At 44.3% G+C, this 27,946-nt stretch overlaps 2 protein-coding genes across 3 annotated transcripts in view; one reads left to right on the top strand and one right to left on the bottom strand.

Moving 5' to 3' along the window:
- Positions 1-244: 244 nt before the first annotated feature.
- The window catches only part of LOC123023904 (transcription factor IIIB 90 kDa subunit-like), a gene marked incomplete at its 3' end in the record, with an annotated part of 84,139 nt that continues 56,437 nt past the window's right edge, over positions 245-27,946 (top strand). The window contains exons 1-3 of the mRNA XM_044431041.1: positions 245-321; positions 23,753-23,902; positions 27,070-27,163. Coding sequence (XP_044286976.1) covers positions 23,785-23,902; positions 27,070-27,163 — 212 coding nt within the window. The remainder of the gene's footprint in view (positions 322-23,752; positions 23,903-27,069; positions 27,164-27,946) is intronic.
- BTBD6 (BTB domain containing 6) lies at positions 1,439-7,430 on the bottom strand. 2 transcript variants are annotated; one of them, XM_044431040.1, is made up of 5 exons: positions 6,769-7,430; positions 6,195-6,486; positions 5,588-5,678; positions 5,091-5,209; positions 1,439-4,924 (listed from the first exon to the last, which is right to left on the bottom strand). In XM_044431040.1, the coding sequence occupies exons 2-5, from the start codon at positions 6,395-6,397 to the stop codon at positions 3,892-3,894; spliced, it is 1,446 nt and encodes a 481-aa protein (XP_044286975.1). In that variant the 5' UTR covers positions 6,398-6,486; positions 6,769-7,430; the 3' UTR covers positions 1,439-3,891. The 2 variants fall into 2 exon arrangements, with proteins under 2 accessions (XP_044286975.1, XP_044286974.1); XM_044431039.1 differs by having other exon boundaries at positions 6,195-7,430.

The following is a 27,946-nucleotide window of genomic DNA, read 5'->3' as shown; positions in this document are numbered from 1 at the left end:
ATACTTTCTGGTAGTCCAGTCATTAGGTGCAGCCTACCTTGATTTCTCTGGTCTAGTAGACAGGAATATCATAACTGGATGTAACAGAGGATTAATTTTATTGAACTTCACATGTTTGAATGCTTAAAAGCAAGATTAGCATTTTCAGGATACTGTTGCATCTGTATGCAGAGATGTTTGTGTTTTGTTGCTCAAAATGTTCAGAATACCTTTTTGAATTCAAAATATCTTCTTTCCCTCTTGTACAGGTGAATGTCTACGTGCTGGGAAAAACTTTCCTTCTTTTGGCCAGAGAGCTCTGCATAAATGCTCCAGCTATAGGTATTTTTAAATAAGAGTTGGCTTTCGGTACGTGGGTATACTTGTGCCATGATTTCATGGTAGTTCTCAAAGATAAAACATTTACATAATGCAGTTTATCATGATTTAAAAGGTATTTCAAAATTACCAGGAGTCCAGAAATGAAAGCTTCCTACTAAAGCACAGAGGTAATTTTCAGACAGAAAATCTTACAACAGTTTATTACTATTTTAAGCGAGATAAGGCTTCCTCTTCCAATTACCATTATTTTGGTATCAGCTTTGCATCAGTGAAAACCTCGGTTTAAGGTATTCAAGTTGTACTGAAATTTAGTAACAAGTATTACTAGTAGTGAGAATGTCTAGCAGTAGTAACCAGCAGTTGCCACCTTGACAAGTGTTCGGGGGTTTTGGCAACTGAGCCACCGAAGTGAGAACTTTGCTTGGCCTCACAGCACTGCTGTACATAAGCATCCCCTGATCCTTTCCATGTAAGGAATCTCATCCTGTACCCTGCCAGTGCCAGGTGGATAAGGATAAGTGAATAAGCAGCTTGTTTTGAAATCATACAAAGTTGAAACATTTTTAAAAGAGGAGTTTTACTTTAGATTTAACTCAGTATTTTTGTTTGGTTTGATGCTCACCGCTTAAAGGGGCAGTCCTTCATCTACAGCCTTAAAGCAAACCTTGCCAGCGACAACACTTCATGGATGCCACTTGTTGACAGTAGTTGTACGGATAACAATGGTGATGTACCAGCGTTACCATTTAACTCTTTGTTAACTGTTTTCTTGCGTAAATGCTACAGTGGGTATGGCTTTTGAAGGGCAAAGCAGCTGGGCTTATACAAAACAATCCACCCTCAAGGTTGTTGACCCATTGGTTGGTGTGTTTTATGACCCATGCCATGCTAACAAACCATGGTTTGTTAATGACAGAGAACTGATGGTTTGTGAACTGTGAGTTATTCATGGTTAACAAAGCATGTTTTTTGTGTGCTTGGTTTCACACAGTGCAACAACCCACAGTTCAGCAGCAACCCATAATCATTCTTCATGTGGGTTGTTGTGCTTTGCATACCTAGCAGTTTCCATGACCAAAGGTGTGTATCCGCTACCACTACTAAGGGAACAGCATTATATACTCAGTCAGCAATGCTTTTTATTGGTGTCATAGCATCAGTAGTACTAACTCCCTATACAGATGTGCTTGTTACTTTGGATAAATCGCCATACACCTTTTGGCTAATGAGCAAAATTTATCTGCATTTACTTTTTACAAGCAAGTCAGTCAACTTTAATCAAGGCACTTCTCTAAGTGTCTAAAACAAGTCTGATAATAACTCATTTTGACATCTATTGAATAATACTTTTATATAACAGTTTAATTTCCAAACTAGTTCACATACATTATATGAGTAAACTTACAACAACCCCTTAAAGTAGGCCGGTATTAGTCCCAGATAAACTACAGCTAGAGGTGCAGAGGAGAGACTGGTATGCCTAAGGCAGGGAGGGGCATTGTGAGGGCCAAATCATTGGTGGGCCACAAGTTACAAGCCCCTGGCCTAGGACAGGCTGGCGAGAGGCGGGATCTGAACCAGTGAAGTCCAAAAGCCAGCTTATTATTATTATTTTTAGGCTATTATGTTTTTGGTATCATCAAATACCCAATTTATTTCAGATACAATTGAAAAATTAGCTCATGTTCTCCATCTGGTTGACTTAAATGGCACTATAGCAGTACAACCTTTAAAAACATACCGACATTTTGCTTTGTTGTGTTTTTGAGACTGGGCAGGAATGCTGCATTACTGATATAGTATCACTATAGCATTGTATTTATCTTACACACAAGAATTGTTCAGCACAATAACAAATGATTTCAAAAGGTGTTCAGCTACTTGCTTTTGTCCTCTTATTCACGGTGATCATGGACTGAAATATGGTTTGTCAGAATTGGCAAAAATGGTACCCATGTTTCCAATAGTTACTTTGCTCAGATCAACTACAACTTTTCTTCAACAGCTATCTGCTGTGCCACATCACAAAATATTCAGAACTTGCTGTGACGTTCTTTAGATGTCTGGTACTGCTTTCCTAGCTGACGTACACATTAAGTGTATTAGTGTAATAATTCAATGCACCTTGCTAAAGTTTTTAGCACATCCTATTCTGAAAACCTTTCAGTGATGGCAAATATTTAAGATGTAGAATTATTTAGATTAAGGGTATTATGGTTGTCAAGGCAATTCAGAAAAAAAGAGATACATATCCCTTAATTGTTCCAAGTCAGTTTACATGAATGAAAAGATGGAGCCACTGAGTTACCCAACTTTCTGTTTTCCAGTGATTGTAAAATAGAGAGGTATCATTTCAATTTCTTGCCTGTCAGTTTAGGCCTTCTCTAGAGGTATATATTCAATTGATTAGCTGACAGCACCTGTCTGGGGGTTAGTGTTTTGTAAACTCCGTATCAAATGAGGAACAGTTTTGGTCAGTCTTCTTAACTAAAATGTAAGTTAACTGCATTTAAGTTCTACCTACATTAACAAGTGTGTGTTTGTTTATTCATAAATAATCCTGCTGTGTTCAGAAGTGCCTTGCTCTTGGGAAAGACAGTGTACACGTCATTACATTTTAAAAAAGCAAAAAAATTAATATAAGGTGCGGCAAATAACAACTTCCCTTAGTCCCAACCAGTATGGCCAATGGTCAGAGATAATGGTGTTGTAGCCCAAAACATCTGGAGGGCATGGAGTCGCCTACCCTTACTTTATAGGATTGAGATATTAAATATATTTTGGGCTATTTATATTGTTGGTAGAGGAGCCTAAAAGGGATCCACAGAGTTCTTTCAGAGTTCAGACATTTTAGTTAGACACCTCTGAAAAGTTCTGTGCATCTTAAGTTTGCACACTCCCACCTCAAGAAAATTTTATTTTGTAGTGGACACAACACGATGAAGGCTGGCAATGCCAATGGAGGAAGAGGTAAGGAAGAAGTGTTTTTTTCCCTTTGCGGTGTAATCTTGCACTCAGTTATACAGGCCTAAATCTTACATTCCTAGAGAACTCAAGGGTATGTCAGTGGGTGTGGAAGTATAGCCTTAGGTTGGCCTTTACCAAAAACAAAACAGAACCATCCAGGTGTCAGAGTTTCTGCAAACATAATGTAAAAACAGGTGATAGAAGATCTGTAATCAGCCAAGCACACAGGTATTTAGGACAAGTAAAAATGTTTTATATTCAACAGATCTCAAACCGCTCTACTTTAGAACATTCTGTTTGAGTCAGCTGCAGTCTGCAAGTTAGTTATCTATATACAAAATAAATGCACATCATGTGCAAAAAATTTTAAACATTCCCTCCCAACTTCTGCATGTTGCAGTTTAATAATTAAGTGAAATAGTTTATGAATAAATAAAATAAGATTAAACTCAAGAGCATTCCTTCACTTAGTTGGATAGCCTGATGGTAAGGTAAGTAGATAGGTAAGTAGCATAACATTTTTAGCACTCTGACTTTTCAGTCAAGTCAATACCATCCCTCAATGTGTAAAGCCGTCCTGAAATACAATCTAAGTGAAATGCATCATGCATAGAAAATTAGTTCAGGTATTTGTCCTCCTTGTACTCCTGTGCCGTTGGTGCTGTCTGAGGAACACTGGAACTGGAACGTCACTTTCCCACACTGTACTTCAGTCATCCCCTCTTGTCCAAAATAACTGAGTTCATTGCCATCCAAGATGGCGCTTACGTTGTAAAAAGTGTCTTGCTCAACCTGCACGGGATGCTCAAACCATACTGAGAAAGTGTTACTAGATCCATCAGAGGTAAACTTGGTCAGGTTCTGGGCAAGAACAACTCCTAGTCGCTTCAGTTCAATTTTGACACTGTATTCGGCTTTTCCACAACTTGACCCATATAATCCCAGTCCAGCTATAAATATCCTTTTATCTACAGCAAACTGGATGCTGTCACACCGGCCTCGGTACCTCCACTGATTGCTACGATATGCAGAGGACTGAAATCGATGGCACCGTTGAGGTACAAGTCCTTTCCTCTTTGTCAGTGGAAATTCTAATTTAGGCTTATTTGCAGCAGTATACCACAAAAAAATGTTATGCCTTTCCTCAAGTGTTAGGATATCAGATTGAGCTGCCCCGTTAGCAAACTCTTCCAAAGTCATGGTTGGAATCCGTACCAAGTATAAAGCTTTTCCTAATACATTCCGCTTGTTCCTTGGTATGATTGGCAGCCCTTGTCTCTTGCATTCAGCCTCTGCCCAGTTCAGAACTGCCTCAAACACTACGACCTCCTTCGTATTCAGTGCTTCCCGTGTCACAATGATCTCTAGCGTCTGTTGATCTATTTCGCAGAAGCCCTCTGATTTCAGTGCCATTTCAGCTTGAGCATCAATGACTTCCCAGCAGCGCTGCGTCAGCTCTGGCTCTTCAAAGAGTCTGCTCTGAGACAGCAAAACGCAAGCATTCTTGGCCTCTAAACTAGTCTCCAGAAAATTGACGCAAGCTTTTGCTAAAGCTGGGACAATATATTTCTTGGCCGCATATAAAGTAGCAAGTACGGTATCTGCTTCCAAGTCGATTTCATCGCTATACATGTACCTATCAATATAAAAACAACCTTTTTTAAAAGAAAAGCACAAGGCTGCTTTAGTTTCAAAGCTATCAGTTTTAACAGCATCTTTAAACATCTTTAAAGACATGCTTCTGTGTTTCTAAATAACATTTAAAAATGATGTACAGAAGATGCTTCTTTACTACTACTTACTTTAATAGGATTAGGAAGGCTGCAGGTTCCACATCTGGAATATGGATTTCAGATTTGACCTCTGCAAGATCTCCGTAAAACATAGCATAGAAGACAGAACTACCAACTGCCAAAACATACTGTGTTAAAGAAGCAAAAATAATCCAAGTCAGCTATACTGGTAGGCAAAGAAAATGAAAAAATATTTCTAATTTTAGTAGACTTCTCTCTCTTCCACCCCCTCTCCTTCTAGCTATAAGATTTAGACAGGTGCAAATTCATTTTATTTACTATAAGAGTTCTCCAATGCATCAGGCAAAAAAATATTCCCATCCCAATTCAGTAACTACTTGACTGAGCTGAAATGCAGTGTATTCTGAACTTTTCATTTTAGACTGTTGCGCTGAATGCAATTATATCATTGGATTATGCTGCATTTAAGAAAACATTGGAGGCTGGAAAAGTGGGCAGGGTACAAGCATAGCCAGCTGTAAACTGTAATCCATGATTCCACAAACCTTGTGAGCAGGAACTTTCTTGGCTGCCCCCACGGGCCCCACAATGAAATGCACGTCAGCCATAAGTTCGTTATTGAACATGAGTGCGTTCCTGCAAGTTTACAGAAAAGGAGGCACAATTAAAACAAGGAAGCCCAGCGACTGCCATCATGTTGCTCTATGTCTCTCCCCCCCCCTCCAAATGCTGAGTGTGCCCTTTCCAATCTTGGAAGCATTCCAACCATGACTGCAGTGGCTCCTTCCCATGCTGGTAGCTGCCATAGAGGATAGGTAGCAAATCTAGGAGCAGACGGACTCCCCCCCCCCCCCATTACTGGAAACGTCCCAACTCCCATGTGTGCAAACGGGTGGCCCTCACTCCTATCCCCCGTTGCAAAAGGAGGCGTTTTGGCGGCCCTTCCGGGGAGGCAACGCAGAATTCACACCCAGGTTCTGCGTGCTGCAACCTGCAGCCTCTGGCGCCTCTCTGCTCTTGGGGGGAGGCGGGCGCGCGCTTGGAGGAGCGAAGAAGAACGGCTGCCTTTTCCTGCCTTTCCACTGCCCTCCCTCCTGCTGCTGTCGCCCCAGGAGCTTCTCCTCTGGGCGGGTTGCCCGAGCAGGCGCTTACCTCTCGCGCAGGGTGGGGTGGAAAGACTGCCAGTTGGCGCTCTCCACGTTGTTGTTGTTGAGGTTTTGCAGCGGCGGCGGCGGCGGGGGCTGCGCGCTCTGCTGGAGCTGAAGGGCGTTTTTCTTGCTGTTGGCGGCGGCGGCGGCGTTATTGCTGTTTGCGAGATTGGTGTTGGCGCTGGCAGGATAAAGTTCCGCAGCCATCTTCTTCTTGAGGGCCAGGGGCACTATCTCATAGCATGCTGGCCCCTTGCCGTTGGCCCGGACGCTCTTTTTGGACTTCTTGAGGGTCTCTGGAAGCAGAAGAAAGAAAGTCAAACACTTCATGATCCGGCCATGGAAGCAACCATGGTCCAGTGGCATCAGCGGGAGGGATCCCCCTCCTCGGCTGGCGACGAGCACAGTCTCGCTTGCAAAAATGGACTTTTTTCCCCTTAAGTGCCCTTTTGCGGGGCCAAGAAAGAAACAGTGGCTGCTGGTTCGGCTTGTTGTTGGAGGATCTCTACCCGGAGCACCTTTTGCTTTTTGTTTCTGACGGAGGCGCAGCGATGATGCCCGAATGAGTCATCGCTCACCTGGCGGCCGGGAAGAGCGCGACGGCCAGGATGGTGCGGAAGTGTCCCAGCTTCAGGGTGGCAGGCGGGATCCCCGCGACCCTGCTCAATCGGTAAAGCCTCAATCGCTGTCAAGGCAGCGAACTTCCTCGGCGAGGCAAAAGCAACTCCCGTGCCTGCGGCGACGCTGAACTTATGCCAACCTTCTTGGAGAAGGGTGCATGGAAGCAGGAAACTCGGCTGTCCCCCTCCCTTATTTTCCGGACGAAGGTTGGACCATCCGCGAAGCAAGAGCAGCAGACCCGCGCTTAGTATTTCCTCCACGAAAAGGACAGCCCGTCCCTTGGAGACCTGAGTCTGTAAAATCCCAAAGGCGACGAGGTGTTACAGGGCTGGCGTATGATCCAACCGCGGTTTTGGCAGAGGACGCGGGGGTTTCTTCCCCTCCCCCTGATCGCCCTGCTAAAAATAAAATCAAAATCCGCTGTCAAGCTGCAGGCGACTCCGCTTTTGCGCTCGAGGAGGCCGGTCCCCGGCGCGCTCCATCAGCGGGCGCCGCGCTGGTGATGCCGCCGCTGCTCCCCGCCGCGTCGTCGTTTGAAAGTCGCAGCAGCAGCGGCGGCTATGCAGGGCTCGCAGCCCGTGGCCGTCCGCGTGTGCGGCTCCTCGCGTGTTTGCGCTCCTCGCCCGTCTCCCCTTCTGGCGGTTGCTCCTGCTGCCGCCGCCGCCTCCTCCTGCTGCCGCCACCGCGGCCGCCTCAAATAGCCAGCAGCAGCTCCGCGCGTCATCGGCGCCTGCTCCAATGGCGAGGCGGCGGCGAGCAGGGCGAAGAGGGAGGCCAGCCTCCTTCCACCCCTCCCTCGCCAGACAATATGTCATTCTTCTCCGCTCCCTTTCTGGCCGCCCACCCCTGCGCCTCCCCCTTCCTTTTCTCTCTCCCATCAATCCAGTCCCCTCCTCCATTTGGGAAATTTACAGGAAACCCAAATTCACCCTGTTTCTCCCATGCAAGAGAAACAAACACATACAAAATAGCAGAACGAAAGCAAAGCCAGTTCCCGCTCTTGCACGCGAAAGACGGCGGTGCTCCCTCAAGGAGCCGTGGTAAACTCTGCAGAAGTGGAGCCCGTTCAAAGGGGACCTGCAGGTTCTCTGAGAGGGAGGCATGGGGCTGCCGAGAGGAGAGAAAGTTTTGGGTGCTTTTTTGTGTGCGTGTGCCCGTCCGCTCCTTCCTCCTCCCGTTGCATGGAAAATTCCTTTCAATCCCGCGAACGCGCGCACACAATTGGCAGCGCCGCCTGAGCTGCGGTGCTGTTTGCGGCTGCTGACCCCAAAGGTGATCAGAACCGAGTAAACAAACTGGGGGAGGTCCGAATCGGGGCCCCCGCTTTCGTGGGTGTCGTGCAAGCAACCCCAGATCGAATCGGTGTCCGCACTGATTCCTTGACTTGTTGGGTGACGGTCTCTTGCCGACCATTTGCAAAGCGCGCCGCGGAAAAAGAGCTTCGGGAAATCGCTCCCGGCGAGGCGCGCTGAACGCCAAGCACCACTGCAGTTCGCAAACTCGGCTGCGGCCAGCACCGATCGGCCGATCCCAGGCTCCGCGTCTCCCCCCCCCCCCCCGCGCCATCACCGCCACCCTTAACCTTAGGAAAGCCGCCGTGGCGTACCTGCTTGCCCCCTCACTAGGCGCGCCTTCGCCCGAGCCCGTCCGGGAAAGTTTGCGCGGCAGGCTCATCCGCGGAGCCAGGAGCCATGATTATGGAAATGGAAGGCACTGGCAGCATCAGGCAGGCGAGGCGGGAGGGGCCGCCTCGCCGTGCCCGGCTTAGTGCAGTAGCGGCGGCAGGCCGGCGCAAGAGCGCCCTTCCTCGGCAGGCCGAGCGAGGGCGCCCCTGCTCCTTCTGGCCTCGGCCTCGCACAATGCTCCTTTTCAGGCACCACTCAGTTGAGCCCCCCCCCCCCCGCGGGCCCGGCGGGGGGGGGGGCGAGGGCAGCGGTGGCTCTTCGAACTTGGTGTCGCGCTGAGCGCAGGGCGGAGTCATCCAAGGTGCAGGCGGCGGCGAGGGAGCCTGGCCCAGGTTGCTGGCAGGCAGAGGCCCGCGATTTCCGAGCCGGCCTGGGGAAGCCGGGTGCGCCTCGTCCCGTCTTTTAAGAGCCCTGCCAGGGGTGGCCGTGGAGGAAGTGGCCGAAAACAGCTTCTGACGTTCACCGCCGCCCCCCACCTCTCCAAAACACTTAGAAATAGCCAAAGGGCTGCCAGCGCTCGAAGGCCCCCAGGACAGGAAACCACCTTCTGTAATTAATCTGTTCCTTTAAAGGTGCTGCGAGACCTTTGTTACTTTTTTGTTCTAGCACGCGTAACAAGGCTTCCGCTCTGGAAGTTCTTACACCGAAAGTGCTGCTTTTTAGGAATTAATGTAGGTCATCACGTGTCTGTTTTGCCGCACAGCTAGGGAACTGTAAAGGCTTGGTGTATACACTGCACAACACAGAAATGTTAGCTTTTCCTCTCTCCCTCTCTGCAGATGCGCACACACGCACACAGGTTGCCACATTAAGGACACATTCCAGAGCGTGTTTATATACAAAAAGGGCCTTCAGTTCCCAGCCATCTGGTTGGGACATGCTGGGAACTGTAGGCTTTTTATTTCTGACAAAACATGCTTAGGATTGCACCTTAATTATAAATAAAATTTGTAGACTGCAATTCTGCACACACTTACCCAAGAGTAATCACAGTGATTTTCAAAATTTTAATATATTTCTATACCACCCAGTAGCCAAAGCCCTCTGGGCAAGGTACATCAATTAAAATACCAAAATTTCAAAATAAATCATAAGATACAATTTAAAGGCTACAATACCATATAAGATAGGAATAATAAAACTTGGCAGCAATTGTTATGTGCTTTCATGTTGTCTCTGACTTACAGTAACCCTTTGAATGATTGCTCTCCAAGATGGACAGCACTGCTCAGCTCCTTAAAATTCAAGGCTGTGGCTTCCTTTGAAAGTCAGCACATCTCATTGGAGGTTCCTTTCCTTTTTCTGCCATTGACTTTCCCCAGCATGATGGTCTTCTCCAGTGAGTCTTGTCTTCTCATAAGGTGCCCACAACAGCTTCAGTTTTGTCATTTTTTGCTTCTAGGGGAAGTTCTGACTTGATTTGATCCAGGACCCATGGGGTCACCTTTTTGTCAGTCCAGGATATTAGCAAAGTCCTCCTCCAGCATCATGTCTTGAATGCATAACCTTTTTTTCTTGTCAACTTTCTTCATTGTCCAGCTTTCACAGCTATTCAAAGTGACAGGGAATATAGTAGTGTGGATGATCTTGGCCTTGGTCTCCACTAAAAGCCAAGTTCTTACACTTGATCTTTTCTAGTTCCTTCAGTGCTGCCCTGTCTCAGTATTGGATATAAGCCAGCCAGCCAAGGCTTCCCTTCTAGTCTTGGAATTCCTTGGCTACAGTCTCCATTGAACTGATGACTGAGATACGGTATGCAAAATCTTTCACAAAGTTTTGCAATTCTGTAAGACATTATATTTGTTTTCTTAATCTTCAGCTGCAGTCCTGTGTTTATATTTTCTTCTTTCATTTTCATCAGGAGTGGTTTCAATTTGCTGCTGTTTTCTACCAGCCAATGATATGATATCATTGGCTTATCTTAAATTATTGATGTATCTTCTATCAATTTTCACTCCTTCCTCTGTTCTGTGTACAGGTTGATCAGACAGATAAAATACACCATTGTCTGACACGTTGCCTAAATGGAACCAGACTGTTTCTCCACATTCTTTCTTAACAGTAGCATTATGTCTATGATGCAGGTTACACAGCAGGGAAACAAAATGCTGCGTCACCCCCATTTCTTTCAGGGCCATCCGTTCTTTCTCGTGGCAAAGGCTTTGCAGTAGTCTACAAAGCATAGACTGATCGTCTGTTAAAATTCTTAGCATTCTACATTCTAATAGCAAATGTATATTCATGATATGCTCTTGATTACTTCTTACGTTTTGGAATCCAGTTTCAACCTCAGGTATTTCTTGCTTCGTATACGGTAAAAAAAAAGTTGCAACATCTTGAGCTTCGCTTTGTCTGCATAGGAAATTAGTACAATGGTCCTATAGCAGCTGCACTCATTAGCATCATCTTTCCTGGGGACTAGAATGCATACTGAGCATTTCCAGTCTGTGGGCCATTGCCTTATTTTACATATTGTTTGGCATACTCTTGTAAGGCTTTGGACCAATTCAGAGCAGCTTTCAGTTCATTTTTTGATATTGTAGGTACTTCTTCATAGGGATCCTCTTCCAAGGATTCATCTCTTTCATCTCTTATGTATAGTTCTTCCATGTTTTGTTTCCACCTCCTCTTTATTTTCTCCTAATAGTATGTTCTCCTGGTTGTCTTTCAGCATTCCTAATCTAGGTTTCAATTTCCCTTTGATTTTTTTGGATCTTCTGTTTTTCTCTTGTTTTTCCTCTTTTGTTGTTCTCTTATATTTCTTTGCACTGTCATTGTAATAGTTCTTTATGTCTCTGTGTGATACTTGCCGAAAAATTGCATTCAAGATTCTGATTTCTGTCACCTTTTGCTTTTGCTTCTCTCTTGTCCTTAGCAACTGTGAGAATTTCATCTGTCAAATCATCTGGACCTTTTTTTCCCCCTTTGGCATTCTTTCCTAATAATGTCTCTAGTTTCAGTCCACAGTCTTCTGGCTTGTGGTTAATTAAGTTGAGTAATGCAAATCCATTATTTATGTGGACTTTAACTTCTTCAGGAATGTTATTTAAGTTCCATTTTGGCACTATGTTTCTGTTAGGGATCTTTTTCATTTTTATCCTGATATTTGATATTAAGAGTTCATGGTCACTGTCTGCTCTTAGTCTTGTATTGGCAGTAGGAATACAACCTCTCTATCAGCAACATCCAGTTACATGACCTATTTGATTTCTGTATTGGCCATCTGGTGATATTCATTTATTCATTTGTCTGATCAGTTGACTAAAGTATCTATTTGTGACAAGCAGATTGTTGGCTTCACAGAATCCATTCTTCTCCTTCATTTATGTTCCTTAGGCCAAATTTTTCCACAACATTTGATTTTGCTTTGTTTCCCTCTTTTGTGTTCCAGTCACCTTTGAGTATCATGACCATGGCAACTCACTATTAAGGGAAAAGGAATCCAAGAGGGGTGGGAAATCTTGGGAAAAAAAGAAAGGAAAAATATTCTCCAAGTACAACTACAAACAATTCCAGCAAGAAAAAAGTATAGAAGACAACAGAGGAAGCTCACACGGCTCCACAAAAAGTTAAGTGCCTGAAAGAAAAAAGAATACATACAGAATATGGTGGAAGGAGGGCCAGGCCACAAAGGAAGAAATAGCAAGGAATTGCAGGGCTGGCGTCAGGAAGGCTAAAACAGGAAATGTGAAAAAGAAGAAAAGAAAAGGCAAACGGGGAAACTACAGTCCAATTAGCCTGACATCAATTCCTGGAAAAATTCTGGAACAAATTATTAAAAAATCAGTCTGCAAGCACCTAGAAGAAAGTACATTGATTAATAAAAGCCAACATGGATTTATCAACAATAAATCCTGTCAGACTAATTTAATCTCATTTTTGACTGGGTAACCTCCCAAATGGACAGAGGGAACACTGTGGAAATAATCTACCTCGGCTTTAGCAAAGCTTTCAACATATTGCCCTATGATATCCTGATAAACAAATTAGCAAAAAAGTGGGCTAGACATAAACACGGTTATGTGGATGCAAAATTGGCTGCTAAATTGGGCACAAAGAGTGCTCATCAATGGCACCTTCTCAAACTGGAGAGAGTTAACTAGTGGAGTGCCACAGGGCTCAGTCCTAGGCTGAATGTTTTACAACATCTTTATTAATGATTTAGATGAGGAAGTACAATGAATGACAATCACATTTACTGATGATATAAAACTGGGTGGAATAGCGAACACCCTGAAGACAGAATGAAGATCCAGGGCAATCTTGATAAATTTGAATGCTAAGCTGAAAGCAACAGAATGAGATTCAAAGTGCCGAGCCCTCCACCTAGGAAAGAGAAACCAAATGCATCAATACAAGATGGGGAATACGTTGCTCAACAAAACTGAAAAAGATCTTGGCATAATTGTGGGCTAAATACGAGCCAACAATACAGCTACAAAAAGGGCAAATGTTATTTTGGGATGCATTAACAGAAGTATTACTTCCAAAGCACGAGAAGTAGTACTTCCCCTATACTCTTCACTAGTCAGACCTCATCTGGAATACTGTGTCCAGTTCTGGGAACCAAGTTTTAGGAAAGATGCAGAAAAATTAGAAAGTGTCCAGAAGAAGGTAACAAGAATGATCCAAGGTTTGGAAACATTGCCCTATGAGGAGAGATTGAGAGAGCTGGGCATGTTCAGTCTTGAGAAGAAAAGATTGGATAGGGAATATCCCTCTATAAGTACCTGAAAGACTATCACAAAGAGGAAGGTCAAGATCTTTCTGATACCACAGTGTAGGACACGGAATAATCAATTCAGGTTGCAACAACTGAGGTTCAGGCTAGATATTAAAAGTTACCTCACTGTCAGAGCAATATGACAGTGGAACCAATTGCCTACATAGCTTATGGCTTTCCCACACTAGAGAAATTGGTGACCTGCTCTGAGCAGGGGCTTGGACCTGATGGCCTCATTGGCTCCTTCCAACTCTACTCTTCTATGATTCTGTGATCAGCATGTCTTGTTTTTGGTGTATTATCAATTTCCTCTTGGATGTCTGCATATAAGTTTTTGATCTCTTCTTCCTTTTTAGCATTTGTTGTTGGAGCATAGACTTGAATGATGGTTATGTTGGTATCTGTGTCAGAAATGCTGATTGATATGATTCTGTCTGACTTTGTATTATAGCCTCCTATCGTTTTGTGCTACCTTACTTGGGCAGATTTCCAATGTGTGTGTTTTAATATAAGTGCTTATACAACCTGCAAGTGAAATGCATACTCTTAACAGTGCCGTGCCTCCTTTTCTCTAGCACAGGAAAGAAAGTTTTTTCTAAGTTAATGCCTGTTATGAAAACATCAACATATCTAAGTTCATTAACTGCATACATTTAAGTTGATTAACACATGAATTGTAAATGTACATTGAAGCATGCATGGGTAAAAGCTATATCACTGAAGTATCATTGTTTTCAGTTGAAGGTAAAACAAAGTAAGATTGTTTAAACTGAGGGCAAGGCCTTATTTTTATACATTAAATTCTGTAGGATTTGCTTCATGTTAGAAGTGATTGATCTGTGTATTTCCTGTTGAGGGAAAGCAGCAACAGAACTTGCCTTGCCCTGTGTCCTCCCGATCTTGCATGACATGAACGATTACAGAAAGGGTCTCCAGCTTACTAGTAGACTTGTATAAGGCAACATGCAGATTCAGGTAAAGAGCCTGAGTTGGCAGGACTGGGGAAGACCTCTGCCTATGACTACTGCCAGTCAAAACGAACCTGTGGGCCAACTTGCAGTTGGTTCTGGCAATATGCCATTGCTGATTATCAATTAATATATTTAATTTAATTAAAGAATTCATTGCAATACAATGTGATGACTTTCAAACTCATGACAGAACATCAGAACTCATTCACCTTATAAGGCAAAATGATAAATTCATTTGGCTTCTTTGGAGGTACAAGCCCATTAAAAAATTGGTGAACATTCTTCCCATGAGCTTGAGTAGCAGCTGAGACACTTTTAGAAAGAGGAATAGACATGGTTGGATTAAGGTGGTATATGAAGCAGGTTAACTTCTTAAGTGAGACATTGGGCCAAAGTGGCAAAATCGGCTGGAAGAAGGAAACGGGGGTGGTGGCTATTTTGTTTTGTATGAGGGATGCATTGGTGATGCACTGTCAATCCATATAACACAAAGGTAAGTATAACCACACGGATGAGCGTTCATGTGTGTCTGAATAGTCACAGTTATTGTGGATATTTCAGTTCAGCATATTGGCAGCACCCACTTCTGTATGCTGCCTGAGCACTTTCACTGTGAGGAGAAGCAAAAAACAAATTTTCTGTCCATAGTTCAGGCTAGGGACTTTGGCCGGTTTCTCTCCATGCAAATCAGAGCCATAAGTGAACGAGAAAACCATGACTCACAACACTGATGTGTTTCAGAAAAGACAAGCCAGAGTTCCTGGTTCACACCATAATAAACCTGGGATAGAGGGTGCATGGTTTCATGGGATTATAAAACAGAGTTGGAAGGGACCAGTTCTTGAGTAGCAGGTATTATTCAGGTACTTTCAGTTCCTGGAGAAGAGAAGCAGGAGCAATTAGGTGGGATGCACCAGCACACCGGCTTCTTGTGTCATGTAAATGCAACCATTATTAACATGGCTGGACTCCTTTCAGGGAGAACAGAAATCAAAGTGAAGGGGCCATAATGCATGCTCTTAAAAGTGGGTTGCATCCTTGTTCCTGTGCTGACTGCTAAACATTGCTTTATCTCTGGAAAATAAAGTAGAGGAGAATAGAGGGATAGCCACATTTGACTTTAACGGAGAATGATCCTTGCAAAGGAAAGAAAAGACTGCTAACATAGTCCGGCAGAGTCCTAGATAAAGAATTTGTAAATGCTACAGACGTAAAGCATTTGTGCTTGTTAAATACCTGCATGAGTTCTTGTTCAAGTGAACATGGAAATAAAACTTCACCTTTCAAAACCAATGTGTATGCTTCACCGATGTTGGTGTAGAAAGGGAACCGATGGCCCACAGGCCACATCTGGCCCACTGCTCACCTCCATGTGGATAGCAGCTGGTGCTGGGTGGTTCCAGCATCACACTGGATCTGACCATGGGCGCCCACTTTCTGCTAGGCCTTTCCTTTGAGGAAAGGAAGATGGGGTGGAAGCGTTGCTGCTGGCAAGAGGTGCCTGAGGAGCCTGTAGGGAGCAGAGCCTAGGGACTTAACACCCTCTTCCCCTTTCCTGGGAGACAGGCTGGGCGTGAAAAGGGAGCACTGGCAGAACCACACCTGGTGTACTTTCGTCCCCGCCTGGCCTTTCTCTCACAGGAGGAACGTGGGCTGTCTGTGACAGAGAGGGGACACAATCGTCTTGAGTATGGGAGGCTTTGGGTGCGTGTCTTCAGTGGCTGTGGCCAGAGTAATTTTTCCCCTTGATGCTTTCCTTAGGCAGGAGAGGGTTAGACAGATTCCTGTCTGGGATGGCCAGTTGTGTGCCCCTTTCTGGAAGGTGCTCTGAGTAGGTTCCAGCAACAGCTCCAAACATCTCCTGAAGAGAGACAGGATGGCCTGGCGTGGCGTGGCGTGGCCCAACAGGTGTGAGAGCTCAAGAAGGGCTTTGAAAGTGTGGATCAGTCTTAGCTGACAGCTGAATCTGTGCTTTCAAAGATGTGCCTAAGAAAGAAACTGGGCCACACTATTTATTGTGTTGCCTCCAGTTGACATTTTCGATGGTCAGTGAACCTTGAGAGAAAAAAAGCTGCTCTACCTCTCTGACACAGGCCTAAAAGAAAGCCACTGAGTTTTTATAAATGTATGATTATCTGATTGTTTCAGACTTACTTGAAATCCTCTGGATAAATTATGTCCAAAGTTCTCTTGTAGCATTACTACATTAAATCTGTAATTGAGAACCTTCCCAAGACTCAGAATCACATCTAAGCTTATCATGTGGCAAGAACTTGGGCTTGGAAAAAGTTCATCCTTTAACTATTAGTTGAACCTACAACTTGTCTTGTGTTGCCTCTATATCCCATTGTTTAGTTATTTTAATCAGTCTTCTGTCCCATGTTTTGGCAAACTATATTTCCCATGAAGCCTGTGTTGCTGAACAATAGTCTGTTAAAGCCATTAATTGGTGGATAGTTAAATGTGTATCTCAAATTGTTGCTAAATGGAGACTGAGTCAGCTATTGTTATTGAAGACAAACCGGAATGTAACCATGGTTTCAGATCCTGGCCTTTTTTTCCTGTAACCATTGTTTAAATCCATGGTATGCAACATTTTTGGCCCCACGGGCTGTATCAGGTAGGGTACTCTAGGGGTCTAGGGTAAATGTAGGTGCATATATCTTCATGTGCTCACATGTACACTCATGCCTACTTTGTGGGGGTTGCCTAGCCCAGAGCCCCTGACCTGATTGCTGCTTTAACAGTACTTTTCATGTTGGCAAGGCTGTCATCTTTGGCAAGGTGCTTTGGGGAGCTGCTCTGATCTGTGGATGATGTACAATGACAAGCGTCACCCACGTGTCTTTCTCAGGTGGGTGTTCCATTAGTGGCCTTAAGGAGAAGTGAGTTTCCATATTCCCGGCACCCCACTGGTGGTTCAGATTTGTGGAGAGCTGTGTGCAGTGCATAGGCCATGCGTTGCACACCCCTGGTTTAAATAAGCCATTGCTCCCAAATTTAGGTGTCACAGAAAACTTGTTTCATTTAAAATTCGAAGTGTGTGCTTCCGATTGCCATTTCTCATCCTTGAGGGTGGGGTGGTAGGCAAGCTCTGTGCTGATGCAGAGCTCATTCATGCAGCAGGAAGCTATGCATTTCCAGCGCTGGACCTCAGAACGTCATGTTATCGAACAGCCCTTCATGCAACTTTATCCTCTTTTCATATATAAAGAGCTTGTGGCCCGAGTCTTACATGGTACTTCGAAGAAGTGCTTTGATGTATGAGGGCTTTTATACGTTCATGTAATGTGTTTTTGGAATTAAATTGTAATTTCTCCAGTGCTTTTGATGACCTTGATAAGTTTAACTTGCCAGTTAACAGAGAGTGTGGGCTGGTGTTTGTTAGGCGATATTTGAAGGTGCTCGGTAGCAGAATTTTTTTGAGTTGCTGTAATGCAATGAGAGTCTTAGGGAAAAAATGATCTGAAAAATCCTTAACACTATCTTAAGCTCCTCATTCTGAGACCTGCTGCTTGTCTTCATGCTAATTTTCTCAATGCATTTGAGGAGGTTTTGTAAAATTCTGCTTTTTGTGTGCATTATGAAAGATGCACTTGAAAGACAGCTGTAGAAAAACAACCACAGCACATGAGCTGAAAGCGCATGAGGCCACCACCTTGCCGAAGCTGAGCAGCTCAGCTTCTGATTCTGGACAGTGCTTGGAGGGGAAATAGCCTGGGAGCCCCACGGAGCCGTTTGAGCTCTGAGACAGAGCAAAGGTGGGATAGAAATGTAATTAACAAAGAAATACAACTGAGATTTGTATTGGTTATACTAGGCATGGGCAGCTGGTGCCTTTTAGATGAGGGGAGGTGATGCAGTCCTCCTGGGCACTTTCCTGGGTGCCCACTGAGACACTCCTTCCTTCCAATTTATGTATGTGTGTGTGTGTGTTGTTGTTGCTGTTAGTTGCGAAGTCGCGTTGGACCCATCGCGACCCCACGGACAACATTTCTCCAGGCCTTCCTTGCTGGCAGCTGGGGTAGCATCAAAGTTACGTTGGAGCTGCTGCCCTCTTAGTCTCCCATGAATGCCTCCGGGCAAGCTGCTGGTCCTTTTCCTAAGGCAGCCATTTTAGGGTTCTTCTCGGGACAGTTCCTCACATTTCCAAGTGCATCTACATATCCAAAAGTCTAACCTTAACTGTGCTCCTGCTCTGGATGGATTGACTGCACAGCCCCTGCCTGCGCTGCTCGTTTTTATGGATTACTGGCAATTAAGTCCCAGGCATCTGGAAGGCAGTCGATTGGCTACCCCAGCCTTTACTTTATATATCTTAATGCTGAAAGTCATTCTGAACATTTACAACATTTGCTTTTAATTTGAATACTAGATGTTTTGGTGGTCTTTTGTTCTTCCAAACAAGGCTATTAAATTACAGCATTTGACTGAACTGTACATATAAATCTGTACCTACATCACGGGCAAGTAATGAAGGTGTACATAGGGGTTTTCCTTATAAATATTATTCCAGAACTCAGGTGGTGTTGATAATTTACTCTGTATTACGATCTATTGCTTCTTGATGTGTGGAAGTTTTTCGCTGGCTTGGTGTGGGCAACCATGAGTGTGCATGGTGATGTTTGACGCAACAGAAGGAGATTGAGTTAACAGCAAAGCGTTCAGGCAAACACTTGCCGGTCAAATGAGCCTGGTCTTATTAATTGCAAATCAGTAGAGCTATTTAAATAACTATATTTCAAGCAAATCCTCTTCTTTATCAATGGAATTGCTCACGCAGGGCTTCAGTGAAGGAAATGGAGTTGTGTATTATAGTTAACAATTTACCTGACAGGAAATGAGAGACTGATATCTCTACTGAAGAGAATAAATTGCTAAAGCAAAGCTTTTTAAAACATTGCCTTGATTTGGAATTGGCCCCCAGAAGAGCACTATTGATCTAACTCTCTTCATTTGGAACTGAAAACAGGCAATTAAAAATGGTTTTATTACTGTACAGTTACTGCACCTCACCACAGTATTACTAAATACATTATACTGCAGTCCTGAATAAGGTCTGGAAGTTTGATGTCATTTGGAGAAACAAGGAGTCTGGCAAATCTTTAATTGTATTGTATGCTCAAAATGGTTTCCCAGCTAGGAACTGAACGTAAATGATCCGCTTTGGATATTGTCTAACGCCTCCTTTCTCAGCCCCTTGCTCTCCATATGTTTTGAACTGTAACTTGCTATGCTAATCCCAATTCGGACTGGAGTTGATGGCCAAAACGTTAGGAGAGTTAATTAATTCTAATATTAACTTACAGTCCTGGACAGCAGTTAGTTCGGTGGGCCCCTGAGGAGGGGCTGGTGAGTGGGGTGCCCCTCCCATTCCTCCAAAGTGAGCTGCCACAGCTGCCACGCTCTGCATTCGCCTATTGTCTCCAGGTTGGGAAACGAGTCCAGCCACTATCAGTCTTCAGAAGGTTTGCTGCTGCTGCTGCTGCTGCTGCTGTTGACGTTTACATCCCATCCTATCGCCAAGTGCTCAGGACGACTTTCAAAATATAGTGGCTAGTTCTAGACATGACCCAGTTCCCACGATAGGTCTGTTTGTTTGTTTTTACAACTTCCAAGCGACCATGTGGTGCTGCTAATATAATTGGTATTGTGTACCTGCATTATTGGAGCGCACTGCAGTTTGGCAGGGGATGGCATTTAGATTGTGGAAATGCCATGTGAAATAAGGATGGAACAGCCCCTGCCCTGTGGCATTGCACGGCATGGCTGCTTTGAAGTAGAGGCAGATGCAGGGGGTCCTGGTTGTGCATCTCCTGTGCCAGGCCCCATCCTTGCCCTTACTGACCCAGGAGGGCTGAATGAAATGTGTGGCTCTCTTCCTAGAGTGCATGCAAAAGGTCCACAGGAATGGCTTGGATGGTCTGCGAAAACAGCTTCAGATACCTTGCACTGGATCTCGAGTGAGGGTAGTATTTTCAGTCATGGATTACTAGAAAACATTTTAAAGGTGCCCCCGCTCCCTCTCTCGGTCACCTGAATATGATCTCTGAGTTAGGGGAACATTTGATGCTGTAAAGCAGAGCACAGAATGTTCCCTACTGAAATGCCTTCCAAGAACATTACTGTCTCCTGTCACTTCCTGTTCCCAGTCAAGCTGTCTTCTAACACACCCTGGCCACTCCTTCCCATTTCCCCAACATCCTGCCCATAGTTTATGACCCTTGCTATTGCACATATTTGTTATGATTCAGATTGTTTTCTTGTGTTTTGCAACCATGTTAACAGAATCTTATTTCTTTATATTACTATTGAGAAATAATTTGGGTTGAAAGACCACTGGCCATTGCTTTCTAATGTGCAGGACCCTTACGCTTCCAGCAAGTATCTGCAAATGGAGGTTGCATTTGGGAGTGGTCACCCAGGTGGCACTCTTCCAAATAGCCTAAATGGAGCAGATACTTCCTACAGAGAGTATACTCATTGAGTATATTTGCATAGTTACACCACCATAGTAAAGACTCGTTGAACTGGGAATAGGGTCCAGAGGAGGGCAACAGAAATGCTCCAGGGTTTGGAAACATTGCCCTATGAGGAGAAATTGAGAGAACTGGGCATGTTCAGCCTTGAGAAGAAAGTACTGGGTGGGGGATATCCCTCTCTAAATACCTGAGAGGCTGTCACAAGAAGGTCAAGATCCCTTCTTGCTGATACCAGAGTTCAGGCCATGGAATAATCGAGTCAAGCTGAGACAACCCAGATTCAGGCTAGATATTAAGAAAGTTTTCATTACTGTCAGAGCAATACGACAGTGGAACCAGCTGCCTAGAGAGGTGGTGGGCTCTCCCGCACTGGAAACATTCGATCTGGAATTGGACAGCCATTTGAGCGGGATGGTGTAAGTTAGTGTCCTGCAACAGCAGGGGGTTGGACCCAATGGCCTTCATGGCCCCTTCCAGCTCTCCTATTCTGATTCTTTTCAAACATCTTCCCAAATAATCTTTGCAGCAGAGATCTTCAGTAAGTCCACTACTGACGTGCTTATTTTCAAGGCTTTGTGAGCATCCTTGTAACGTATAAGCCTCCTCAGCCAACTTTATTCTTCTGAAAGCCTGAGATGAATTTAAGTAGTTTTTTTAGAGGTGGTTTTATTGATGTCTCCAAATTAATCTTCCATTATGAGGGGAGACAAGAGGAAAATGACTCTGTGTGTCAGTCCTCAGAATTGCTTCAGACATATGTATTTGTAGATGAGAAACTTCATACTAAACTGTATGATACCACAGAACTAGAGTCATTATAAACATGGCTGATATGGAATTCTTTATGGATGTGGGAAGTGCAGACAATCACAAACAAATATGGAGCAAAGAACTTCTCAAATTGCTTAGGAGTCATTCCCCATGAGTTGGTTGTCTAATGATCCAGGCCGTGAAGAAGTACCTTCCCACTGTTCCTATTTGCAGTTACCACATCTTGCCAGGTTTGTTCAGGATTGTGTCCTACAAAAACAGAATTGGAGATATTAACCATGGGTAAGCTTGTCTGAAATAAAACAGACCCCATTTGTCATAATGTTTGTCCAATGCCGTATACCATGCTTGTGAAAATGTCATCGCAAATTGGATTTGCTACTTGTGTGCCAGTGTTTTAGATAGATATTCTGAATAGTCCAAGCTTGCTAGGTCTTAAAGATACAACTATGCAAATTTATAAATTTATTACACAGTGGGAATTTACTGTACCAGCTGAGCTGTGTGAGAGAAGGGACTTGGTTTGCCTGACTGGGCAGCCTGCCGTGGCTTAATTTACCTGTGAGGCTAATGCGTAGTGCTGAGCACCCATGATGCCATTTTTGCAAGGTACCCAGCTTGCTGTAGTTTGTCTTATGTGAACCTAGACAGCAAGGTTGGTTTTACATACATGCAAGCCCAAGGTTTGTTCTAAGTTGTTTGATAGTTCTCAAGCAACCCTTGCCACTTGGGTTTGTATGACACAGCAAGCTAGGTGCCCATGGGAACTGTACAAATGGACTGACAAGTGCCCAAGGTGACAGTCCCCTGAAGATAAATCAAGCCGCAGTGCACTATTGTGATATGTGAACAGGCCCAGCAACCTCCTGAGTGATTTGCCAACTTGTAATATGCATCTGGTCGCCCAAAGTTGATCCAGCTAACTCTAAGCTCCTGCACTAATTACCTGCCAGAGTGCCCAGGGTAAGAGTCGTGTTTTTCTGATGGCACCATGTTGTTTTCATTGGCCCCTATTGGGACAGTCAAGTGCTTCATAAGCGAGGGTGGCATGACAAGGCACCGAGGGCCTCACACACAGCATCTTGGGGCTTCCCATTCCCATAGGGTTCCCGTGATGTTGACACAGGGTCCAATTTTGAGCAGAACATGTTGTAACAGTGGGGTGGGGAGGGGTGCCATGGAAAGACATTTCTGTACGAAGCATAACAAAACCTGATAAGACAACTGAGGATGAGAATAGTAACTAACTTGGAGGCTGCACTGCACAGGGGAACTAAGGGCTAGGCTAGGCAGAATGTGGGGATGCATGCATCTTCCCCCATTTTCTGGAGCAGCTGTGGGAACAGTCTTCTGCCATAAGTACCCCTTAGAATGGATACGGCTACCGGTGGCTACTAGCCATGGTGGCTGTCTATTCTCTCTGCTATCAGAGGCAGTACACCCATGCACCCCAGCTGCGGGGGTAGTCTTTCCCTTGTTGGTTGGCAGTTGTGTGTATGGAATACCGTACTAGTCTGGCATTTTGACAAGAGTCCACATGCCTTTTCTAGTGTTCTTCTCTAATAATAATTCCCTACCCCATCAGCTGCTTTTCTTCCTATGAAAGTAAAGATAGTCTTTGCCCACAAAGTGGGAAAGCAACTTTGCCAGGGGACGGGGAGTGGGTTTTGAACAGACAGCAGGAAGGGCAAGGGTTAAAGAGTCCCTCCTTGTCATTCCTTGGCCCAAACTAGCAACAGCTCTCAACTGCTTCTCATTTGAGAGAGAGATTTTTCTACCATCTAGTTTGGCCCTTAGGCCAATTTCCTTTCAAGAGGTGCTCTTCAGCCACCAGAATATGTTGTTAAATGCATTAACAGTGGGCTTGTATCCAACCATCCCCTTCAGTTCGCAGAAAAGCTTTTGATCCAGTACAGCTATTTGTTACGAACGGGAGGGAGACAGTTCTGGAGAATTCCCAGTCCCCTCTGCAGAGCCCTTGTACCCCCCCACCCCAAAATCCGCTCCAGAGGGTTGTAGGACTCTTCAAAGCAATGTGGGAGGTGGTACAAGAAGCTGCAGAAGTGAGGGGAATTGGCAAAAAAGACCCCCAGCTTCCATGAGCCGGGGCCTCCATCAGAGCAAAAACTCTTCCACTAGTAGAAGGACTCCTTATTTTCATAACACTGGACACAACCCAATGCCCGGGGTTGGAGAAAACAATAGCATAATCAGTTTTCTGTCAGTGCAAGAAGATATTAGAGAAGACTGTCTTGTTCAGCTTGTGTGTCTAGAAGGTACAGAAACAACTGCTTTGTATTCCGTCACAGATCCGTGCTTATATATTCCGCGTTTTGCACACATGCTGGAGTTTGGCGATAAGAACCATGAGGTCTCCATGACGGCTCTGAGGCTCCTGCAGCAGATGAAGAGAGACTGGATGCACACAGGGCGGCGGCCGTCCGGGCTTTGTGGTGCAGGTATTGCGCAGTTCCATGTATGGTGTGTCAGTTGTGCAGAAGATGTTCTGCATGCAGTCCATTCGTTGGCACTTTATTCTCAGAGGGGGTTACGTACTACACTCACCATTACAATTTCATGCCTTAAATCCACAAGCATTGATGTTAACTGAAGCTGAAGGGAGTTGGGCATAATCCATCCTTCCCTGACTTGGTTCTCTCCAGATGTAGGGGACTGCAGTTCCCATCATCTTAAAATAGCATGACCAAACACATATTTCTCAGCACAAGCAGAAACCTATTTTGCAGTGATCCCTGCTGCCAGAAAGAAAATCTGTCAACTGAAAAAACAAAAAATTAAGCCGTAGGGCTTCAAGAAAGACGTCTGGAAGTGCGCTGGTGCTCATGGCTACCGCATTGCCTGGCCCAGCTCTAATCCAGGCCCAGTCAATATGTTGGCCTACCTCATGTCCTCCTGTTGATTAATCCATGTTGTCATATTCCATAAACAGAGTGCAAGGCACCTGAAGGGTGCCACGGAAGCTCTTTTAGAAAGCGTGGCAGTGGATGATTATGTAAGAGTGCTCTAAACCAGGCCAGATTGGATCCAGCCAGCGTTCTTCAACCATTGTCAGCCAGATTCTTCTGGCAAGCTCAGAAATGGAACAGCAGGAAACTTTCATTAAGCTAGCAAAATGGGGCTGCAGCATTTCTTATATAAACGATTTCTCTTTTGATTTAAAAAAGTATCTTACATTAACTGGAGGGAAGGTTTAAATAAACTGCTCTGTTTTTAATAGAAGTACTTTACAGCAACAAGCTAAGGTGACATCACAGAGAAGCAGTTCCTCCAGACAGGAGAAGATGCTTGTTTTAAGATCATATCTGCTGTAGCATGTGCTGATTTTACCTTGTAAAATAAAGAGTGCCCTTTCCTTCAGAATTATTGCTTGTTCACATGCAAATCTATTCTGATTAAATTGATTGATTAAGATTTCTTTACTTGAGTGATGGCCCTCTGATTAACTATAGTACAAAGAAGAAACTTACTTGTCAGCACCGCTGATTATACATCAGTGAATTTTGTGGGGCTATTCTGAAGTTCTAGTACTGTGATGGAGGTAAAATGCCTTCCTTTCCACCCTTCAACATTTTACAAGCCTTTGTTGTAAAGCCCCAGATGGCTCAGGCCGTGATGCATGTTATAAGACCAGACATCTGCCTTTCCCTGCCCCACCCAGTGCCTATATGTCCTGTGTACAGCTGGATAAGGTCCAAACCGTCCTTATGTTAGTCAAGTCCCTGCACGCATCAGTCCCGGACAAAGGAATCCTCATAAGCTCAGTCACAGACTCCTACAAGTGGAGGGCAGGACTGAGCAATGCACTGCATCAGAGGTACACGCAGACGGGATTGCTCCTGAAGGACAGAGCAAGTAAGCCAAGCTGCCTCTCCTTTCCCGTCCCTGATTTGACAACCAGAACACCAAGTGCAGCCAAAATGTTTACAGCAGAACACCAGCTACAGGCAAATGCATGAAGCAAACCATGAAAAGCATCTTTTCCTAGAGGAATAACAGCACTGTGAGCAGAGCTGAGAATTGGAAAGGACACATAGCCATTTCCTTGACTGTTGCTTCTTTGCTTCAGATTTCCTCCAAGTTGCTTTTAGGATGGGTTCCAAATGCAAATGTTGGAGGCAAATGTTTGCATTCCCCAGGCAAGGAAGACACGTTGGAGCAAAGGGGCAGAAGGCAAAGAAAAGGTTCTGTTGGTATTTTTTTTAAACTTGTTTCACATGATATTAGGGTGGAACAGAGGGAGAAATGGACAAAGAGACCACTTCAGCAGCTTCATTAAACTTCTCTCTCAGCCAATTCCATTTCAGATGGTCATTCTGAGAAACTTGTGACTATAAGAACTTGTGACAGACTTTGCTTCCCCATCCCCATCCCTCACCTTGCTATTGCTTTTCTTCTTCTGTGGTTACTTCAGTTATGAGCCATCTGGGAGGAACAATATTCTTTGTTGCTGCTTTCATGTAAGCCATCCTGGGAGCCTTTTTGGTTGAGAATCAGCTCCAAATAACGTGCTGGGTATCTAGAATTTAAGGCTTTTCATCACTTCATTCCTGTTGCTACTCCGAGGACGATGAGGAATTTGTACTCCCCAACCCACTGCTCTTTCTTTTATTTCCCAAGTGGGGCAAAAAATTACTTTTACTCTGTAGCCACTATCTAATATCTTATCCTCAGATGTGGCTGTCTTTCTGCCTTCAGAGAGAAGGTGGCAAATCCAGAGCCATTGGAAATACTATTCTTTCTGATCTTAATTGATCGTGGAAAATGGACATAAAATTACAGCATATAGTGTTTCACATATTATCCACTTTGCTGAGGATCTCTGACTCTTGATCTGAGGCTTTTAAAAGTCTGTGATCTTTTGCAATTTCTTTTTGCTGAGTTTCAACAATAACATACTTGAGGGGGAAATGCAGAATGTAACAGCCATTCCAATAAAGGGAAGAAAATAAATGGATGCATTTGGGAATACTGTTGGAATTGCTTGAGCTAGGCGAAAGACACAATCCTGTGCATATTTAGACAGTAGTCAATGTCTGCAACTCCCAGCATGCTCCACTCAGCTTTTCTGGAGCATGCTGGGAGATGTAGACCTTTTTTCTGCCTTGGCATACACAGGATTGCCCCGTAAGCCTGATGATCCCCACCCCAAGACTCAAGCATGCTTAGGTTAGCATAACCCCACCCCTCTTTTTGCATAGTCCCTTAGCTTCAGTATCAAGGGTTCCCACACCTTTGCTTTGGCTTTGCCTGATCATATAACTGGGGCATAGTACACATGTTTTGAGCATTGCTGGAACTCTTTGGCTAGCAGTGTTTGTGAGCATTGAGGAAGATGCCCATCTGGGACAAACTCCTTTGAGGTAAATACTAGGTTGCATGTACCATGCCATTTTTGCATTTTGCTTAATTTTGCTTCGTACAAAGTTAAGTTTTCTAGAATTCCAATTAAATCACTTTGTATTCAAGCCCAGAGCTGAACATCAATTTTTTAAGATTATTATGAGAATCAGAGTTTCAGTTTGTAGTTGCATGACTTACTTTATTCCCTCACTTCCTGCACACCAAAATAGCTTTTGATGTGGCCCTTTCCTCGTTTTTGACCTAGCTCTTCTGGTTGCGGCAAGAATGCACGACTTTCGGCGCACTGTTAAAGAAGTCATCAGAGTGGTTAAAGTTGGTGAATCTACACTGAGGAAAAGGTAGGTCATGTTTGTGTTCTTTTCTGCCCTGAGATTTAGAGTATTTGCTCCATGGAGAACTAGATTATTTTCCCTTTATAAAAAAGCTGTGTGAGAGCAGCAGAGCTTCCTGTTTATTGGACTGTAAACGCTAGTGCACATCAAGGTCATGCTGTGTTGGGGGGGTGGGGGGAGCTGTTCTCCAGCCCATTGTCTCAGTGGTCCTTTGCAGGTGTCAAAGCTGGATTTGAAAAGATGAAGCCTTCCTAGGGAGAAGGTACTGTTCTGTGAAGTACAGAGGTCATGTTGAACCCGGGGGTTTTGGTTTGAGGTTGAACTCTGACATTCCTCTCTCTCTCTCCAGACAGCTAGCCCCGCTGGCAGTGATATTCCTGGCCCTATTGTCTCTTGCAGCATAGCCTGTTTTGTGTTTTCTCTCAAAAGGTGATCTTGCAGCCAACATTTCGATGGAGTTAGGAATAGGCAACCTAGATTCTGGGACTACAAGTCCCATCAGCCCCAGACAGCATGACAAGGGGGAGGGATGAATGGGAATGGTGGCCCAAAACATTTGGAGGATCCCAGCTTGCGTACTTCCTCCCATACAGCCTGAGTTTGGCAAATCTTTTTTTTTTTTAAGTTGTATTTTTATACTACCAAAGTTCTCTGGATGGTCATAGCAATTAGAAACATAAATTACAACATACATTATAAAAAATTAAAAGTTTGAACCTAGAGTATAAAACAAGTATGGTCGAGTAAAACCTAGTAGCATGCAAAGATTTGAAATCTAGTAAAAGAGAC

Source organism: Varanus komodoensis, unplaced genomic scaffold (assembly GCF_004798865.1).
Source record: "Varanus komodoensis strain SLA01 unplaced genomic scaffold, ASM479886v1 scaffold219, whole genome shotgun sequence".
NCBI classification, from domain to species: domain Eukaryota; kingdom Metazoa; phylum Chordata; class Lepidosauria; order Squamata; family Varanidae; genus Varanus; species Varanus komodoensis.
The sequence above is the reverse complement of the archived record's forward strand: the minus strand, read 5'-3'. Positions and strand labels throughout refer to the sequence as shown.